The 21,682-nt window shown below is 34.0% G+C and overlaps 1 protein-coding gene across 10 annotated transcripts in view; it reads right to left on the reverse strand.

Annotated features, from left to right (window-relative positions):
• PSPC1 (paraspeckle component 1) overlaps positions 1-21,682 on the reverse strand; it is a 57,322-nt gene that overhangs the window by 22,813 nt on the left and 12,827 nt on the right. For 2 of the 10 annotated variants that reach the window (XR_013777051.1, XM_079329474.1), the window contains exons 7-8: positions 6,697-6,754; positions 2,438-2,607 (exon numbers count right to left, since the gene is read on the reverse strand). The exons of 7 other annotated variants lie outside the window; for them this stretch is intronic. Coding sequence is in view for 2 of the 3 variants with exons in the window: in XM_079329474.1 (XP_079185600.1) it covers positions 2,438-2,607; positions 6,697-6,754 (228 nt within the window). In the remaining variant the exon portion in view is untranslated. Of the gene's footprint in view, positions 1-2,437; positions 2,608-6,696; positions 6,755-16,115; positions 16,653-21,682 lie in introns of those variants that run through there. One more of the 10 variants, XM_079329475.1, reaches the window with a different exon arrangement.

The following is a 21,682-nucleotide window of genomic DNA, read 5'->3' on the forward strand; positions in this document are numbered from 1 at the left end:
TCCTCAGCTCTATGCTTGATATTAATAAAGGTATATAGCCCTACCCAGATTTATGTGCTTAATTTCTAAGCAAAAAAACCATCCATCTGAACACTTATAGTTCAGTATTTACGAAAGTGTTTAAAAACAGAACCCCACATGGAGAAATTACTCAACCTGAACCATTAAAAGCATAGATACATAGTACAATCAGATGTGGAAATAACTCATCATTCACCAGTTAAGGACAGTTACGCTTTCAGAATTTATTCTGCACAGGGATCTACATCAACTCCCCAGGTATTTGGAATCCAATAAGGATATTTATGACCAGCACTTTATTTATATGCCTGAATCAGGAAAAAATTCTTCTGAAAGCCTAAGTCCAGTAGTAGAGCTCAGCAGCTCTGGAGTCTGCTAATTCACATATATATGTATACATAACTAAAACCCCAGCATTTTATCAATATAGACAAAAGTACATGCAACCTAGATCATGGCTGTATATATGTGCATTGTTTCAAGTGTAACATTGCATACAAGAAAGGTTACTTCAAGAGCTTCATAAAGATCTACTACTAAGCTAAAAATCTTTAAATCTGTACCACTGGGTAAAAACTGTTTTAAAATTATCTTAATGCATGCCAGCTTGTCAGCAATGGATATGAATTTCAACAAGTAACGTGTCACATACTCCTGACCCTTTTAACATTTGACTTTTGGACAAAAAGTCAAGTCCTCTTTCCAATAAGGACTCCTCTTTCCGGCTAACAAGAAAACTGCGTAATTAGCTACCTACATTAGTAAGTAGGGAAAACTGCTTTTAAAATGTTATGTTCAAAGACAACCCAGGTTTCAAAAGACTGCAGTGAAACAATAGGGAGACTGCTACAACTTTCCCTTCAAAACTTCAGACAAACGTCCAATTAAAAACTTTAAATCTGTATTTCTGGTCTATAAAGAATACTCTTAATTTACCTCAATGGAAAATAACTGTTACAGTGTTTTAGTAGATAGCCCTCAAAGGATCTTTAAAGTGTCTTTCTAACAACAGCAATAATACAATAAGGCTATGCCTTTCTTTAGGGGCCTGACCTCTCAAGTTAAAAACCTTCAAAGACCAAAATGAAGGGAAAACTAAATTCTAATTAATTGTGTCCTTCAGAAGCATGCATAAGAAAATGGAAGGAAAAATAATTTTTTTAAACATGCATTTTGAAGTGTCAGCATATTTCCTACATTTCCATACCTGGAATGACTTTTTGTAGAAAAACAACAGTTTAAGTTAGATATCATGATTTATGATAGCATGTTCTTTTCCATATACTTCTTTTTCAGTGTCTATATAATATAAGAGAAAGTTCTCAAAGTGATCAGTAACACAGCAGTCTCCAGCAAAAGCATTTTCAAATCCAATATTTTATGAATAGCATCTTTCCCACTTTGTGAGAAATGATACAACTGATAAAATGAGCTGGCTCTTATGATGTGAAGATCCTCTCCTTTTTATCTAGGAAAGCCCAGACCCACAATATATTTTGTGCAAATAGAAATCTCATTTTTGTCTATGAAACAAGGAGTTTTGTTCTTACTTCATTATACAGATTGCTCAATCACAGACAGATACTGTTGAGAAGGTATATCTAAAATAACACAGCTACAAAATGCTGCTGTGTTCCAATAAAACTGTAACAGAGTAACTGCTAATACTATATATTCCTTTATATCACACCACCACTAATCCAGATATTTAGTAACGGAACAGCACTGAAAAATCCTGTAAAAGTCAGATTTCAAATTATACAGTTGTTTCTCTACATAAGACATTACAGCTAGGAAAAGTAACTGGCTATGAGAACAAAGCAAGAATGGCTAGTGCTTTAACTGCATTTCAATGGCCTACCTGCTTTCAATTAAAAATCCAGACATATAAAAGACATCCCCTATTAGTGTGGCAACTGGGCAATATTATTTTTGTTGTATTGATGTAACAGTTATCAATAGCTCTTGACCACTGATTTTCTATGTAGCATAATTACTGTCAATCTCATGCGCTTAACAGTGTTAGAAAAGAAATACAAAGAATACTAAAGTTGCTTAAAAAATTAAATAGTTTACACAAAGATATCTTCACACTTTGCACCTTCCAACATTTAACTGTTCATCAAAAACCCCAACAAGCCAATTCACAGAATTTAATTTTACTGAAGAAAAGAACAGCAAAAGTCTAAATTTACAGATTTTCATTCCTAAGGGAAGTAGGATTTTCACAGTAATATAAAAAAAAGTATTTCTCTTTCAGGTGGCAAATTTCTTGCATGAAAAGGTTTTACCAATTACTTTTTACAGATCCAAAACATGGAACACATTCTCACTCAGCATGAAAATATCTTTGGTAAGAAAAATGGGCCATAAGACATGACAGCTATTCAAAGGAATTAAATTTGTGATACGTTACCACTGTTCCATTATCTGGCATCATTGGTGTTCCCATATTTGCAGCTCCTTCTGGTCCCATGGAAGGACCAGGACCCATTGCAGGGCCAGGTAAAGTTCCTCTGTTGTTCATATTCATACCCATCATTGGAGGAGGGCCTTGGTTACCAGCAGGTGCTGGGCTAAACGCATCTATGCAAAACAATCTATACTTAGAGCTGTCCTATCTTAATTTTACAAGAACAAACAAACAATTTACGATATTTAAAAAGCCAAATGTACAAGACTTCAAATACTTGAAAAAAATTCTTTGAGACTGTACATTTATCTCAATCATCTGCTTTTAAACAGATTTTAAATAATTTTATTATTCTGCATTACATAATTTGCCTCATGTATTTGAAAATCCCAACTTTTACAGCTAAATATAGCTGTATAGTTTCTCTGCAGGAACTACATGTTCATATTGCATCTATATGGAGTATGCACACCACAAATCAACAAAAATTTCAAGTGATTTTAGAGATATTGGCAGCTATAAGGCAACTTGGCTCTTTAGGGACCTTAATAGATGAAATGGACATTTGCAAGAAGTCTTCTACCAGTAGTATGTTAATTGATACAGTGTAGGGTAGATTAGCCTAAGGTCTAAAAGCAGTAACAGAGATGGTACTCAACTTCACAATAAATTATTTGTAATACAGAATAAATAAAATCTCACACTTATCTGTAGTTTCTTATGCTATAAGTACCAGAAAACTAAATAGTTTTGTTAGAACTTGAAATGACACAACAATCTTCTCCAGAAGTCTGAATCAAAGAGGTAGAAGAAAATCTTGAACACATATTCTAAGGAGATCACTTAGCTGTAATATTACACTAAGAAGCATCACTCTGCCAGTACTCACTAACATACTAAACATAGAGATAAAAATGCCTTCACATTATTTTCACATGTTGCTGTAAGAAAAAAAATCTGATTATCTACCTCACACCTCACTATTATGAAGTATCAACTTCAAGGCTGTTGGTGATGCATTCTTTCCATTCTGCACAATCTGTCCTTTTCAGCCCAAAGTATGCATTCAAAATTTGATAATGGAAGAAAGCATACCTCTGGAATTTAAGTACACTTTAAGTATACAGTTTCATAATAATCTGACATGTTGCTAGACTATTAAGCCTGCTGTTTTTATTTTAAAAATAAACCTTCTCACTTCTTGCTATAACTGCAGGTTTTTAGTAATGAATATATAAATATATATCATTCAAAGGAGGCCACTCTGCACAGATACAGTACTGTGGCTAGTTGCAGGCACAATTGCATCTTGATTACTTGCCTTGACAGCACTGTGTCACAGCAGCCAGTGAACCCATGGCATTCAAGACATTGCTGCTAAAATTGAAGGCCTGGGTTTGATCATATACATTAGGCCAAACACAAACTCCTTAGCAAAAACAATGCATGCTACACAGTAGCACATGAGAAGTGCTAAACAAGTTTTGTTTACTACAAGTGACAGAAATCCTGTACTTTGGAAAAGCAGAAGCCTTGCAGCTTAGTAATGAGTAACTCCCAGACTTCTCCCTGTAACACTAAATCAAAACAAATGTGCACTCAGTTTGGATGTTCCTTACCTATCCACACACACACTTGGTTCATGTAGCAGGTAGAAGACTAGACTACAATTCAAGAAAATTACAGTAGCATATGCTCTAAAATGGTTTTTTACTGTCACCCATTCAATTAGATATAGAAGGAAAGGAAGTCTAAACAGCCAATGTAAGGAGAAACCTTTGTTCTCAGAGCCTAGAGGCACTCTGCAGGACTATCATGATGGTAGCAGCTCTTAGTACATGTAATAGTGCCAATAACTAAATGCTAAATTACTTGTGATTGGTTTGCTTATCAGCCTAATTAATTAAACTGAGCCAGGTGGCCACCCACAGCTACTGTCACTTATCTGTTAAGTGCCACTAAGTTCCCATGCTCTGTATCATACACATGCACCCAGGGTGGCAGAAAGTAACTTACACTATCAAACCTCTAGAATACTGATCCTGTTTAAGGCAGAGTCAGATCTGAAAGGAGCAAAACTACAGAGTATAATGCAAGGAGAGAGTGGGGCCCTGCATACTTTCAGTGAGAGGCCACTACAGAATATTAGCTGTAAATCAGAGGTTCTCCAAAATCCTCCTCTTTCCAAAGCAGACCCTAAGAGCTTGATTGTTGTTTCTTTTTGGTGTAAGACTGATATGAGGAGTTAATTTACAGGAGCATGCTCAGAAACAGATAGAAAGCAGTCCTTAGTGTTCATGCCAAAATGTAGACACTAAAAAAAATGTCCTTTGCTGCAAACGGAAGGGCTGAAAAACTTCACTCCAAATGTCTGAAATACTCCAATAAGAAAGTCAAAGTCAATCTTCATCAATGAAGCAACTGTTCCCCAAAAAAGCCCCTTTTTTCCATATTTAAATTAATAATCTGCACTTTGCACTACAGATCCAATTAAATGCTCTAATGAGGTGTACATATTCTCTCAGAACTTGTTTGTCACGGAAAGCTGGAAAAATTACCAGTTCTACACAAGTCAGCCCAACACTTATTAAATCTGTCACAAAGGTACTCTGCTTTCTAAGAAAATTATCATGCAGTTATTTCAGTTACTGGAGATATTCCAGCTCCCTCTGTCCCACATTATAAAAAAATCACAAATGGCACAGGTAGAGGTCAGTTAAAAATAAAGTTACAATTCCAACAGAAATATGAAGAAAGGATGCTAATGTCAACGACTAAATATCTGCTATTTAAAGGTCTACTGTAAGGTTTTGGCACCAACTATTTTGGTTGGACCAATGTAGTTAATATACTGGAGAAAAAACCAAAATTTCTATTTAATGAGTAAACTTAAAATCCACCCTCTGTAGAAATAAACACTACACTTATTTGCTGTGGATAGTTTTAAACAGCAGTTCAGTTTTACTATAACTTTTTTTTAGAATGATACAATTTATTTCTAAAAGTATTGAGTTTAAAATCAAGCCACAACATAAAACTGAGAAAGTAATACCAACATTACTGTAAAGAAATGCAGTAAATACACACATTAAATCTGCATGTAAAAAGTGCATCTTCTGGATCTGGACAACTGGTGCAGAATCAATATTCACAAAGTCTTCTAATTAAATGATATTTTCAAGTATGTTGCAATCATATGCAAAAGTACAAATAGAAAATTTTAAAATTAAGCCTCCATTTATGCTTCAGTTTAATATTTATAGATAATTTCACAATGTCCTTCTTCAGAATTCTTTGTAAATAACTTTTATCATCCCTTAAAGCCCAACCCTCTTTCTATTTTTCAGCTACAAATGTGTCTCAAAAAATGCAAGGAAATAGTGAACAATGTGTTTTAAAATCTGAAGCACATTCATTACTCTATAGATACACATTATTCAAAAGGTCAAGAGAAATGTTTTTGTACGGACTTCCAATTTTAAAGTATATGGAAAAACAGTTTTATTACTTTTCTTTTAATTACCACCTAATTTATTTTTAATTACCATTAGGAAGCTTCCAATAGTTTAATAGTTCACACAGTTTAGTTAGATTTGGTGGTTTTGAAGAAATATTTTAAATTTCAGTCTTGTTTAAAAGCAGATATTCTGGATAAGTAAGATTCCAAACTGCTTCAGTCTGCATATATGGAGCAAGCACTAATTATTTTACTTTTCTAGGTTACACAGTAACAGTTTTTAGGAATGAGAGTATTTTAAGTTGCAAGAGCTAATTGAGAATATTTGTAAATAAGAGACTTGGAGGTAATTGGTAGACCACCAAGCACATTATTCATTTATCACACCAAGTACATCAAGAAGAACTTGCCAATTTTAACCTCTACATCATTTCACTGCATGCACTTGCAGTCACAGTTTCTTTGAATAGGCAGTCTCTCCAAAATAATGCCAAACATTTTTTTGAACATAAAATTCCTCTTTTGTATCAGATAACTCTCAGAGCATCACTTTTCCCTGATTTTTGTTTCTCTTTACTTGTACATAATTTTTTTGCCATGTATAGACAAAGCAATAAAAGATACACCGGGATACGGGGGAAAAGCTGCTTGAAAGCAAGACAGATGCTGGATTTTTTAAATTTCCTAATACTGCTTACTCCTTTTCAACCAGTTGTCACTAATTAATAGTGTTTGAGTAACATGTACAGTCCCAAAGAAAAAAAAAAATTTACATTACAGAAGCCTTTTTCCTTCAGATCCCTACCTCCCATGTTTATTGCTCCACGAGGACCCATATCACCCATTCTCATTTCCTGTTCTCTCTGAAAGTAAACATAGTTTTCATGGTCAACCTATCATTCTTACAACTTAAAACATTCCCACTTACTCCATGAAAATAAAAATGTTAAAGTTTCAAAAGTTTCCATTGATTAAAAACAGCACAAGTAATGAAGTTAATTATACTCCTGGTTTTTATAGTATCAAAGCGATGAATAAGTTCAATATAACAATGCTGTACATTTTAGCATATTAAAGATTAATCAGATGTAGCAGTCTCAAGCTCCCAAACAGTTACATCATCAACTGCAAATGAATCCACCTTCACACAGTGTTTTTAATTAATGAATATTCTTCTATTTTACCTGTAAACAAGCAGGTCTTATTACAGAACTTGCCTAAAGGCCGTGGTTCAATAATACCATGACTTGAAAATACTTGTGTTGACTGAAAACCAAGCCTGATGTATTATATTATGGTATATAAACAACCTACCAATTCACCATTGTTCAAATAGTTTTGACTTAACATGGTGGTGGGTATATTTTTTTAATGAATTTTATGCTATCGATGTTAGTTCAGATACTGACCATCCTTTTAAAACCAACATAAAACTGTAGTATCACCAGCAACTGTAACATGCATTTACACTAAACAGATAAATAATACATCAAATTGATCCCGATTCAATTGATGCTCAGCCACCCAACAGCAAAAGATTTCTGGTATTACTAAAAAAAAAATCATCACTGATGGAAAAAATATACTTTATCAGAAACAATTCCAAGGAATGTTAGGATTGCTGATTTCATAAAAAAAAAAAATTAATAGAAACAAATTCACAGTCCAAAACCTAATGAAATGTATAAAAAAAATATCCTTAATTTTCTACAGGAATATTAACAAGTATTCCGCTCTTGAGTAAACAAACATTCTGAGAATCAGAAAATTCAAAAAAATTTACCTCATTCTGAAAAACCACTCCACTTATGATTTAGGAGCCCAAGTTCAGATGCACTTTGAAAACAAATCCACATACTAGCAACTAGGGTGGTCTATAAGCAATTTTTACAAGGAAATATTAATAAATCAAAATATGTTTATAGTATTTATACTACAAATTTGTGTTCACAAAAGTCTGGTTTAGTCAATCATGTTTGGGATGCCAAACTTGAGTCTTCTATCTTCAGCCACTTGAAGCAGCAGACACCACTATTAGACAGAACAGAACCAATAGTTTTATAAAAATATCCTGCTATAGGAAATTGCCATGAGATAGATAATAAAGAGCTCTCAGGTCAACAACTTTGTTTGTAGTAACTCATATTAACCTAGAAAAAGTACTTAACATAACAAGAGTACACACTGTTTTAAAAAGGCTATAGCTTAATGTAGAGGAGAAAAATGAGGTCTGATAACTAAAAGACACAAGCAGGTTTTGAAGCTCAGCCAAAAATGGCCATTATGGAACACTAAGGAGGAGCTCTTCTTCTGACCCCTAGAACTCATGTTAAAAATTTATTACAGAGCAGGCAGCTACTTTGACAGACCTTTCACAGTAACACCAATTGACATTTTGGCCCCATGGGGAGCAACCATATCCACAAACTGACATGAGTTAGTCACAAATCAGCATACAACTGTGTTGATTATTAGTCTGCTTGTACACCTCAGTCTTGACATCAGAAAGCAGAATGCATAGTGGTGTATCCTCCCTAATACCAGTCCCTAGCCCAAAAGGATTGGGAAACACCATGGCTGTAAGTTTATACTAGTAAGATTTTGTGCACACATGCATACATACAGGCTTGAGTGAAAATCAGACATGTCATGAACAATTTTGAGAAACTTTTTCACTAAAAGCAAAGTACTTTACAGTAGGTACAAACCTTACTTGATTCATTCCAAGTTCTCTATGAAACTGCAAATTGGTTGGTACTTGCTTTTTTAATACAACAAGTGCCACAGAGCAAGGCTAAGTGCAATACTGGCTAAATAAGGATGTCAAGTACAGAACTGTAAAGCTGCAGTATTTACTAGATCTTAACTTGTTTTCTTTGTAAAGGACAGAAGCATATGCAAGCTCTGATGTACACTTTATTTAAAAAAGACACTAGCCTTCCTCTTAGCAATCAACCTGCAATTGAAATGCTACCAGTCTTCAGTTAACTGAAGTACAGCAAAAAATGGGTAGAACCTACTATTGTTTAGTCTAGTTTAACTTTTGTAAAAAAGAAAAACCAAACCATGAAGTAATTATTTACCATTTTTTTTAGCTTTAGTGTTGAATTATTACAGTATAAAAAACATATCAGTTATAGAATCAAGATCCATAAATATGCCTTAAGGTCTCTGCTGCTTATTTATCAACACATCTGCAAGATTAAGATGCTGCTGCTTATACTTACTCCTACTGTTGCATGTGCAAAACATATGTTCCCTCAACTTTTCAGCACAGGAAAATTCTTCTGTACTTGTAACACAGAATAAGCAACTTTACACCTCCTGTCAGAGAAAATACTCAATTTTGAATGTTAACCAGCAGTACATATCATTAATGTCATTAGATGATTGATGTATTCAAAAATTCTATTGGGAGGAATCCTGGACAGTAACAAAAATTCAGTCCTGTCACACACAAATCAGGTCCTAGACAGCTCTCTACTATGTGAATATGAACATGTTACTACAGGTAACTTAGGTCACTAGCCCATGGGTTTTGCCCAAAATATAACAAAGGAATACCAACATGCAGTTTGACACGACACCTGAACGAGTGCTGGTAATTCCAGCCCACCTGAGAGGATCATTTTCAGATATTCAAGCCTTTTGCAGAGTTTAAAAATTATAGTTTTACCTCCTCAGAGCTTCTTTACCTCACTATATGACTTCTCATTCTTCTGTGCAGTAGCAGCCCACTTCAGCTCCTTCCCCAAAGCCACCCATAACTACCCACAACAGGGAGTTAAAACTGAGCAGCACAAGAACAGGGCTAAACTCTTAAGAGAAATAAGTGGGGTGATTAAGAACCTCTGAAGTCACCGTACCTGGGAAAACAATCTTGACAGGAAGTGAACAAGAAAAATGGATGATATGGTATTACAAGGGGGAAAAGAAAGCCATAAGACAAAGAAGGTGCAGGAAAATGTAAGTGAAACTTTGTAAAGATAAGGAAAAAAATGATCACAAAGACAAAATCAGCAAACAAAAGATGTCCTATTGTAAAAGCACTGTTTACACAATTCAAACCTTTCCAAATCATTTGTTGTTAGGATTCTTGTAAAATACTTCAGAACTCACTAAATGCAGGCAACAACCAAAAAGGTCCAGTTCATCTGAGTGATCTTTTAGAAAAAATGCTATGATGGCAACTAAAGGATTATACTTACTAATTACTTTAGACAGAAGCATTAAAAATTATATTTCTCACAAAGCCAACTAATTTTAATGTCAAATGTAAAAAAGTAGATCTACACCAAAATACTGAATACATTCAGTTTTCAAAATATGTATATTACATTTAATATAGTATGGATTCTCCCCTTTTTACCAAGTACATGTAACTAGTTTTCCAAAGTATTTGAGGTGTATCATGTTCTTACACCTCCTATCACCACTGATACAGCAGTCTAAATATACAGAGAACAGCCAAGACAATTCTTCTGAGTTTGTTAAATATATTATACTATTTTTAAATGTTATCTAAATAACCATGAAACTAAATGTTTTAAAAACACCTAAGAATTGATACAGGACACACTGCAAGTAAATATAAAAACAGTCATAAACGTGACTTTTTTAACTGAAAAACCAGCGCCACCTTTTTTCCCTAAAAATAGGCCTTGCAATTGCAGCAGCCCAGCGAAAATTAATCTTGTTTCCAAGTGATGCAATATTCATGGTAACAAAGCTGTCAAAAATTATGATGCGAACAAAATATGGCACGGAAAATTTTAGAACAGCAAAAAAGCAAGGTAGCTCAAAAATGTTATGATGACAGACCATGTTTTCAGTGTTTGTGGCCAGAAGAACATGCAACTATTTACTCACCTTTCATAGTATAGAAACCACAATAATGCTAAGATGTGGCATCCAAAAAGTACCTTAGCAAGAAAAGAACGCTTTCCCCGTAAGTTTGATAATTAATAGTTTAATTGGCACTTTATCTAGGTTGTGTGTAGAGCAACATGTTACTAACAGTGCTATTGGATTCTCACTTGTTTTTATTAACATGAAAACTGATTTTTATTCTCTAACAGACACATTTGTCAAAACAGGTATGACATTCCTGTGCCTCTTACTGGAACTCATTACTCCCTTCTAGTGTGGTTTATTTTCCTTCTAGAAAAAAAAAATTATTTCCAAAGTCCTTTTAAAGAGGCATAAGGCCCTTAAACCTTACATAAATTGTAACTTACTGAAAGACACCTGTATTTTAAAGATATAAATAATACAAGTTATTAAAGCTGTTAGTTAGCAATCGAAACTAGAATTTAGGAGATACTTTTGATTGTGCATTATTGTTTCTGTCCTCAGAACAGTCCATTATTTCACTCCAATGGCTGGAAGTTAAGCAGTAGTAAGAAGTTAAAGTAATAAAGGGCTTCTCTTCCATCCACCCCTCTTGTCCCCCTTCCCTCTGTGGCTTGTTCCTCAATTAGGACCTCTACGTAAGATCCAAAAGTTACAATATCCCCACACAGTTCATAAACAATAGCAGTAAGTAATTTTAAATGAAAAATATTGATCTTTCAAAATCCAAGATTTGTATGTGTTACTGAGCACTGAAGTCTAAATTCAGAGCTGATCCCTACTCCGAGCTGGGCATCATACTAGATGATTCCAGAAATGTCTTCCTGTCTAAAAACTCTATGAACTGAGTTATCACACTCACCCCCAAGAGTCTAGAAAAATATAGACTCTCTTACTTCACACAAACCTACACAAATAAATAGATAACAACTAAAGTAAATGCAGCTATCAAAAATATAGCATGCACTAAACTATAGAGTCCTTTTTTAAACAGGAATGCTAATTAAAAGAATTTCTGTTAGGTTTAATAGCTGTCCCCAGGACTCAATCTTTGAAAAAATATAGTAAAAAGGCTGAAAGAGATAAAGGCAATTTACTGTTGCTTATGCAAGTAATGAATAAAGATGATGGAGACAACTCAGTAAGTTCCAACATTAAAAACCCTAAATATTAAAAAAGTACCACATCCGTAAAATCAGAAATAAACAGTGCATGAAATACTAGCAGATACACACACTCCAGTAAATATTTAAAATTGGAAAACCACTCCAAAGGGCAGTAAAAGCTGTAATAATAGAAAAAAAATTATTACTAGTCAAGCATGTTTCTTAAGCATTCCTGTCATTTTAGTAAGACTGCAAAGGAGTATCCATTTTATTTGAAGAGGAAAATTTCTTTTAAAACTAAGAGCAAAAGTATAGGGATATATTTGTGAAAAATCTCAATGCACTACATCTTTGTTCTTTTAGTTCTGAGAACAAAGTCTTCAACTTCTGTGGGGTTGCATTTTCCTTCTGCATCAGTTGCTAAGGATTGTCCTCAGCAGCTAAAGCCCACATAGAAAAAAAATACCCAATTAAACAAATGGAATTAAAACTACTCAAAAGTATTTAAAAATACTTTTTACAGCGAACTGCTAAACAGCTGTGAACCTCCCAGAATGTTTAGGTTTTGGGTTTTTTTTTTACAGCTGAATGCAAAACCCAACCTGAACAAAAGTTAGCTTCCTTTCAATACATCAATCCTCACATGAGGTTTAAGTCAGGTCTAAACTGACTGTTTTGGAAAAGAAAGCAGTTTGATTGCACTAACTCTCAATACAAAAACCTCTAGGGGATACATCACTAACCAGCAGCATTTAATAATCCAAAAGATTAAAGAAAAGGTTTATCTTAAAGGTTAAAGACAATATTATTTAACACACATGAAAGTAACAGCTTTGTTTTACACAAGAACTCATACTTTCAGAATGCATTAGAGGTCAAAATTCAAATTATAATCTAACTTATTAACAAAAAAAGAAATAGTCTAAAAGAAGCCAAGATATACCATGGAACTTATGCTGTTGTTATAGAACTTGGTTCCATATAGCAATTTGCATCTTTTCAGCTTCCTTATTTTGTCTTGTAGTTACTTGCTCCTTCCCTGAATTTTAATATTGCATTTAAGGCACTGTATTAATATAATTTATGAGCTTTTCTCCCATTTCTCTCATTTCCATTTGTTAAACTACAGTAAAACATTATATATAAAATATCTATAAAACTGACAAAAAAAGTATTCAATTGTCTTATAACCTGAGGTAAAAGTTATTCAACATCCAAAAAAGAAATAATGTACACAGGAGGCAAAATCAGGCCCTAAACTGCATACATATACAGTAGCTAGGAACAGAATCAAAATATTTTAATTCCATGCCTCCAATCATCATTACATCATCTGTTCAGATAAAGAAAAATCCTACCACATCTCTTCACTGCATATGAAGCACTCTCTGAGGATGAAACTGCAAAGAAGGGTACTTTTTCCAAATGTCTTTGCTGTTGATGATTTGAGAAAAAACAAATACAGAAATATTCTGGCAAATTTTCCCTTTGATTTAACAACTAAGACTCACAAAAAAGGTAAGAATCTACTTTACAAATATTTTAAGTTAAAATTCAGAAATTATTCTTCATGAGACAAAGGTGCTTAGAGAAGGTAACGACCTTCAACAGGATTTGGAAATCCTTTTAAAAACGCGATCCCATTATAACAACTCCCCTAAGAGCAACTTTCTCCATTCTGCCAATTAATCTGGTTCTGCTGAAGTCAGGAGCCACCTTATATTCATGGAACCAAAATACAAAAAACATTTCTCCCATTTCGTTAGCTTCCTTTTTTCAGTAACAGTAAAAAAATTAAAAATATAGATTACAGATCAATGGCTGAACACAAATATTTTTTCAAAGGCATTTTACTGTTTACTTACCCACAAAAGTACTTTCTAGAAGAAATATACAGCATATCACCAAGTTCACGACTAAGACACGTAAAAGTTACAATCTATTCACATTTTCAGAGACGTATTAGAGAATATCATGCAGCATCTTAGAATTATTCTGGTTTTATATGAGCTGAAGAAATGGCAAAAGAGTGGATAAGTATCAAAAGAGACAACCTGGCAGGCTGCAAATGATTTAAAATGCACTCCACTATTTACAATGGTGGAGGTAACTTGTTCCAGATTAACTGGCAACAAAGACTGGGCTAACTGCATCCCCATGCAGAAATACACTAAAACACTCAAATGAAAATCAGGTGTCATAGAAAAATGCTGCATTTTATATTCCCCAAATCAATACACTTTCCTTGCACAAACCTCAAATCTACACAAATATTAGAGAGTGAACACTGGATGGACACAAAAAAAGTTTTCTCCAAATCAAGATTCGAGGATAAGATGTAATGAAAGTCATCAATGTTCACTCAGAAAATAAATTAATCTGCCAAGAATACCCTTTGTCATAGAATGTTTATGTGAAAATCTACTTCTTAGTTGAAGTGTCAACTATATGACTGCAAAATCAATTTAAAAGCACCACTAGTTATAGCCACAGTGCACTAAATATAACTCTTTGCCAGATTTCTTTATTAACAATTTCTCCTCACCCAGTACATATTATATATGCCAAATAAACTATAACATAAAAACCAATCCAATGGTAGCTGCTATCTCATAATTAATTTGAGTTACCAAGTAAATAGAATATGCAAGTATTTGTCAAAAGGAAGCTTTAAGCTGAAGTCTTTCAGTGCTACCAAGAGGTCCTGTAGGAGAAACTTCTAGCACCCATATAGTGCCTCCTATAGATGTTACGGATGCTGCTCACAACCAGAATAGTTCAATGTTTAAGATGTCTCCAATTAACTTATGGCCTGTCCCCACACACAGCACACTAAAACATAAGAAAATACAGAGAAGTACCAGCAAAACTTTCTGTAGGAAGCCAAGCTCCACAGTTATTTTACACAACTTGGAGGCTATTTCCTGTAAAACTGGAGCAACATGAGGCAGACTTCAATGAGGAAGATGCTTGTGATTTTAACAAAGTTCTGACTGATGAAGATAATACATTCTACCAGGCAATTCTAGTATTTCCATCAAAAGTTTAAGAAACTGGTCATCTGAACAAATTCAAACAGGATTGAGAAACATTACTTTCTAGCTAAATACCCTATCCCAAGTCCACACACTCTTAAACTACAGTGTCTAGTTTCATAAAAAATATCCAACAAAACCTACTATTTTATTTATGTACAATGGACCCAGAGGCCAGAATTATGTTAGGGACTCAATGGGGACCATGCAATCAATGTGGACAAACACAAATAGCTGGTTCTTACCTAAACTCAGAAGTTCCCCTATACTTAAAACAAATGTTTAATAATTCAGAAATTGGGGGGGAAGCAAACAGGAAGACTCCACAAGTAAATAATATTTTGAAAGTATAAAAACTAGAAGCATGTAAGAGGATAAATAAATCCTGAAGAACTAATTTCAACATCATATTGTCATTTTCTTAGAGCAGACAACTATCAGCTATCCTGTCACAAGCAGATAACCTAAAGTGCATTTGGAACCTGTACAAAGAACTTTATGTCATGTACAGAATGAAAGTAATACAAACACTCCTTCATCCTACACAATTCTAAGCCTCAACTAATGAGCCATTAGCCTGTATTTCACTGCAGAAAATCATAACAGTGACAAATGTTTTAGGACTTGTTGTTACAGGACATGGGGTGATAGTTTTAAACTAATAGTGGGTAGACTTCAACTAGGTGAAAGGAACAAATTTTTTCAATGGAATACTGGAACAACTTGCCCAGACAGGTGGTGGATGCCCCAGTCCTAGAAACATTAAGGACTGGATGGGGCTCTGAGCAACCTAAATTAGATTAAGATGCCCCTGCTCATTGCAGGAGGCAATGAACTAGATGCCTTTAATGGCACCTTCCAAACCATGCCATGATTTTAAGATTATGTTCACAGAAAACTTTTAGAGTAGCAAACATTAGATATATTTAATTAACTCTTTAAGCTTTAGTTTCTACTGAACTCCCCACCTGAACAGTTAGAAAACAGCTCTACTGAAACTCATTCTCTTACCAAAACCCACTACTTATTAAAAGTGCTAATTAATTGGAAATTAATACCCAATTTCTGCACAATTAAAGTGTACTTGATGGAAGACAGAAGTATCGGATTTAAACTCCATTTTCCTCATGGAAGATTTAATAACCCAAAACAAGCACTACCTCCAGTAATAAGACAAAACTACTTTGACAAGGAGGCTTGTGAAATATTCATGAGAAAAATAATAAATATTTTCATTTTAAAAACAGAAGCCTGGTATCAATAGACAGAACACAGCACTAAGTTAATTTCTATTTGTTTCTAGTTCTATCAGCTTACCGAACTATTAACATTTTCTGCTCTGTGAGAGCTACTGAAGGAAAAACGTTAGAAGGCTAAGCAAAAGGTCACATTAAGAAAAAAACCTGCTTGGAAAGCACTGCTTGAGAGACAGAAGCCAGGTTGCTAAACAAGCTTCACTCACACAATGCAACAGACCTATTAACAGGTTTCCTCACATCTAAAAATACTGTTTCTACAGAAATCTCACTTATTGTTTCTTGGGTGTTTTATCCTTTCTTTAAACACAGATCCCTTCAGCAAAGACAAACTGTTCTAAGGAGAAACTTATTTTGGCTGCAAGTCTCAGTGCCACCAAGCAAGATCTCAGGATATAGAGAAGTGGATGAGTCCAAAATAGAAACCAAGCAGACAACTGAAACTGAAAGTTAGTTTCTTCTTAGTGTGGGTAAATGTGTGTACAAACTCCAAGTCAAACTTAACTCCAGTAGCTGAGGAAGAAAAAAATGAAAATTATTAAGGCAAATAATTTTATCTTTTTCAAATATATATGGCATCTATCAAACACATCAATAAAGAATTTTTTAAGTTATACAAATAATTTCTTGCTTGTGAGAGTATGAAAAAACCAAAGAACTCTATTTGAGTAACTTAAGTTGATTAAGAAGACTATTTTAATTGTGACCAGCAACAACTTTCAGAAATAATAGTAAAATATAGAATATAGACTTATTAAATCTGCTCTTGAATAGATTTCATTTTCATCTGTAAAACCCATGAAACAGCAAAAGTTAAGTACGCAAATGGAGTATTCTACAAACAAGCACAGATGCATTTGAGGTCTTTCTATCAATAATTGAACAAAAATGGAATGTGCAACAGCTGAGGCCTCATGAAACACCTCAACTGACAAAGACTAATGTCATTTTGCCATTACGTAAGCAGCATCTGTTAAGTGTTATTTCAGTTTCTTGATAATCAGTCTTACTAAGAGAAAGTAAGGTTATAAACAAAACCAGATAATCTAAAGAATATAGACAGAAAATTCTCTATCAATTACTGTAGAAAAGAACAAATCTGGGAAAGCTTAAAAGCAATACCATGACACCTAAATTCATACAGGAGATTTATGCACATTTGACAGCACACTTAAGTATAAAAATTACTTGTGAATAGTCACTCGTTCTATCTGTAAAATGTACATCTTAGCATTTTCCAAAGCACTTTGTGCAAATATTAGAAGATGACTGCAACAGAGCAAAAGATTAGTCTCTTAAATATAACATGAAAATATCACATTGCCTACTCTCAGTTCACACATAAAAAATATAGTTAAATGACATATATTCTTGTAACAATTACTTGTTTTGTTACTCAAAAATTACTTTTAAGTACCATCCTTGACATACATAAAAACATGACCCAGAAAATCAATTATGAACCATCCTAAAATGGTATGAGATACTTACAACATAAAGATCTTATTCCACAAACACCTTCATTTAATGTATATAAGCACATAATATGTTACAAAAAATACCTGAAGATCTGCATTGATTTTCATGCCTTTTTATACTAAAAGCAGCTATGACAGTTATATAGTCTTTTCTACCTGACAACATAAAGGCAGAAAATAATTTAGTTGCTGAAAATAATATAAATAGAATATTTTAAGGCTTGTTAAAGAAGTATTACTCTTGCCCAAACCAACAAATTTAGTACCTGGAACACCAATGAACAGAAGAAATGCATGATTTAAGAATCTGTCTACTGATGTTTATCACTTGTGAAAAAATTTAAATAATTTAGTGCTACTGCCAGAACTAGGACTGCCCACAAAAACACAAACTGGGTATCTGTAGAATGCTCACTCAAAGGTCTATGCTACGTTGGTTTATGCATGGGAATAAACTTGATCGCTGAAGTAAAACCAGTAGCAACAAAAGCAGGAATATTTTGTCAGGTTAGTTCTATATTTAATGATTTGCCTTCTTCCAAGCTAGTTTTACCTTAAAAAGTCTTTAAGGTGTCACACGTCAAGTATGTACGCTGGACTGCAGTAAGAATACAATTCATCTCACCCAACCACACTCTACAAAAGAGCTTTTATAAAGCAGCAAGAAACTGAGATTTTATTTATACAAACTCACAAAACTCCACCACTATTAGCTTCATTAAGTATATGAGGCTATCAGGACAAAATAACCAACATTTATTGTTAGAAAACTTACCAAATTTGAAAAGATTCCTAGAATTGTTTCACTGATTTATTATTGGGCATCTGCCTTAGTTTAGTTTTGAGTTAGGTAGGAAGCAATTCACCATTCAGTGAAAATTCCAACTGCTTACATTACTGGAACTTTTGAGCATAATGCTGTGAGAAAATGGGATCAAAATACTGTTCCATTCACTTCAACAGGCAACAAGTGCAAAAATCTAGTCCTGAATTACTGAAGTTCAAGGAAATAATACTGATAGTCTTGTTTCAAACATGTCTAATGCTTAACTTGTAAGCAAACATAGAAGGGACAGGAGGGACAAGATATGCCTCAGTAGGGCTCCAAATACTAAGAAATCGAAAACTGAATTTATAAACTGCTCCAAAGGAGCAAACTCCTAGAATAAAATCTATGTTGCTGTGGCACTCCTGAAGCTATAAACTTCATTGCTGTTTTGCAATGTGCTTTTTTACTTTCTTGCTCTCATCTATCTTACAGCTTTAGATCCAAGTCCACTACAATCCCTGCTGTTTAGCAGCTGACACTGCTTTAGTGGCTGACGCTTTATGCTGATAATGACTCAACATACTTCAGAGCAGTGCTGCAGAAAGAAAAACTAAAGGAAAACAAAACAACATCTGAAATAATGCCTGAAATGACTTTGAGATTAAAAAGATAAGGATTCAATATACAGTGTCTTACATTAAAAAACAGCAAGCAATCATAAATTGAAACTGTTTCATTCTCAAGAGACATTCAAAAAAGGATTTTTCTTGGAGACAAGTGGTCAAGGATGTCCAAAAATCTCAATTCCCTCTTTAAACTATCAGTAAGAAGAGTTGTAAGTTTTAGGCCAGTATTGCAGCTATTGTTTCACTAAGTGCAATACCCATCCAACACTATTTCACAGTGTTACTACAGAAGTAAATTTATGCACACAAAACTAGGACTACAACTCCTTCATATTTTGGTCTCTGTTTTAGACACATAGAAACTATTTTAATACACCAAATCTGAACCTCTAAGTTGGTGACACAAATAACAGCAAGTTTTGGAGCTGGAATTATTTTGTAAAACAACTCTGACTGAGATACAACAACATAAATCCAAGCAAGCCTCCCATAACTGGATAATAACTATTGCATGTTTGATTAATTAATGCATTACTGCACTCAGAAGTATTTTCTTTTTAAAAGGCATTTGTGCTGTTGCAAAATAAATCACCATCAGCAAGTTCCTCTTTCAGCCAGAAGAATGCATACAAAATAAAAATTAGCAAAATACTACTGGAAAACTAGTTTCCCAATTAAGCTTCTCTGAAATCACAATGCATATAAATCACTGAGCTATAACAGCACATTTCAACTGATTTTTAGAAAGGAAGGGAAAAACCCTAACCAATATGAAAGTGTTTATTAATAATTTATCTAGTAGAGATGACACTAGATTAATTGTTTGGGCATTATCAGGCTGCCTATTAGATTAATAATCAATGCAGTCAAATTTCTAATGTCCATCATCACCACCAACAAGAAAGCTTCAGGGAAAGATATTCTTTAACAGAAAATATTTTTATCATCTGTAAAAAAAAAGTCAAGTAACTGCCAGCTGCATTAAACTTGATTACAAGATGTTTTTCAAAAGTAGCTGTATTTTTAAAATATCCAAGTTTAATGAGTTAGGGAAAAGACACAGATAGAAACTTTCAACAGGAAAGCCTAATACTGCAGCCTTGCATGAGAGGGTCCAATTCTGGTTGCCAATGCACTTATCATTGCACTTACCATTTATCTTCCTGTTTTAGACTGATCAGTAAAAAGTGATACAATATAACTGAAGGAAGCTTACTTTTCAAAGCTTTTAAGAAACAAAAACAAGGATTAGAAACAATTGTTATTGTCCTTCTAAATACGTTGATGGCAGAATACTTTAATATTTTGTAAGTATAATGCTTGAAGAGTTTAACAAGACTTGCTATGGTAAAAAACTATCCAACAGTATTTAAAAAATGCAATTCTCACCAAGAGTCAACTTTTAACCTCTGAAAATAACTTTCTCAGTAAATACACAGTAGTAATCTAAGAGCAGAAGTAAGTGCAAGATGGAATCTGTTCACAGTAAACAAGTATAAGTAAGAATAAAAACAAATTAGTTGTATAAGAAATTCTAAGTTGAAATCAGATTTTGTGTCATTTTGCAATCTCCAGAAAAGGTTTACCGTTTTTCACTGCTGCAAAATGCAAAGGCTTTTTCAATTCCCATTTACACTACATAACTACAGTTATCTAAAAACATTTTATAGCAAGCATCTAAAAAATGATAGGCATACTAAGTCACACAGCTACCCTGATTAGAAACTGTTGCTAAAGAATGTAAACACATCACTTGCCATTTTCTTTCAATTTTTCCATTTTTAAAGTTTAAAGAGCATTAGAAGTATAACCTAAGTCAAGGTACAACCAGAATACTAAAGACTAGTCTAAAATATGCTTTTTTCACGTGTTATTGTATATGCCACTTCAATTTCATATGATGTTTAAAAAACAACACCTGTACTCTACAGTCCTTTATATATAAGTTAAAACACCTTTGGAAGGGCTGTTACTGCAAAACTGTATCTACATATTCTTGCAGTGTATTAATTAGGTCCAGATGAACACAATTTCAGTAGTGCATGAGAGTGAGAAAGCTACAGTCTTCCAAAGCAGTCTTCCATCTTTTACCATTCCCTTCCAAAAATTTGATGCATAAAAGCCATAAAAATTATGCATAGTGATTGAAGTGCTTTCCATTTGAAGCACTCTTTTTCCTGTCCTATCCTACATTTTCACCAAGTCCAGTATACCAACTTTAATAGTTTCTATTCATAAAGGGTTTGGAATTTAAAAATACATATAAGCAACAAGAATGGACAAATTGTGGCAAGCAATTTAAGCACAGAGACTAAATACTATTTTCTCAAGACAGACGTAAGAATAAACCAGTAAAGGCTGTGGTGGCCAACATTATCTCATTTTCCCCACTCCAAGCTGCAGAATACAGGCCACAACCTCCTAAGAGCAATGGAATCTGAGGCAGCTACTGCCATCCCAGGGCTGTGGGTTGGCTCCCCAGCTTCCTATCACTGCAGCTCTCTGCAGCAAGAAGCATGGGTCTCACAGAGGAGCCAGGAGGTTTTTGCAAGTAGCTTATAGGGTCAGAAAGTCAGGTAACCCCAAAAGGTTACTACATTAAGATATTACAGTGATATGAAATTCCACAATTGGCACTGCAGAAGTCACCAGCAAGTACTATTTCTAAAT

The sequence above is a fragment of the Erithacus rubecula genome, assembly GCF_903797595.1.
Source record: "Erithacus rubecula genome assembly, chromosome: 1".
In the NCBI taxonomy this organism is placed as follows: domain Eukaryota; kingdom Metazoa; phylum Chordata; class Aves; order Passeriformes; family Muscicapidae; genus Erithacus; species Erithacus rubecula.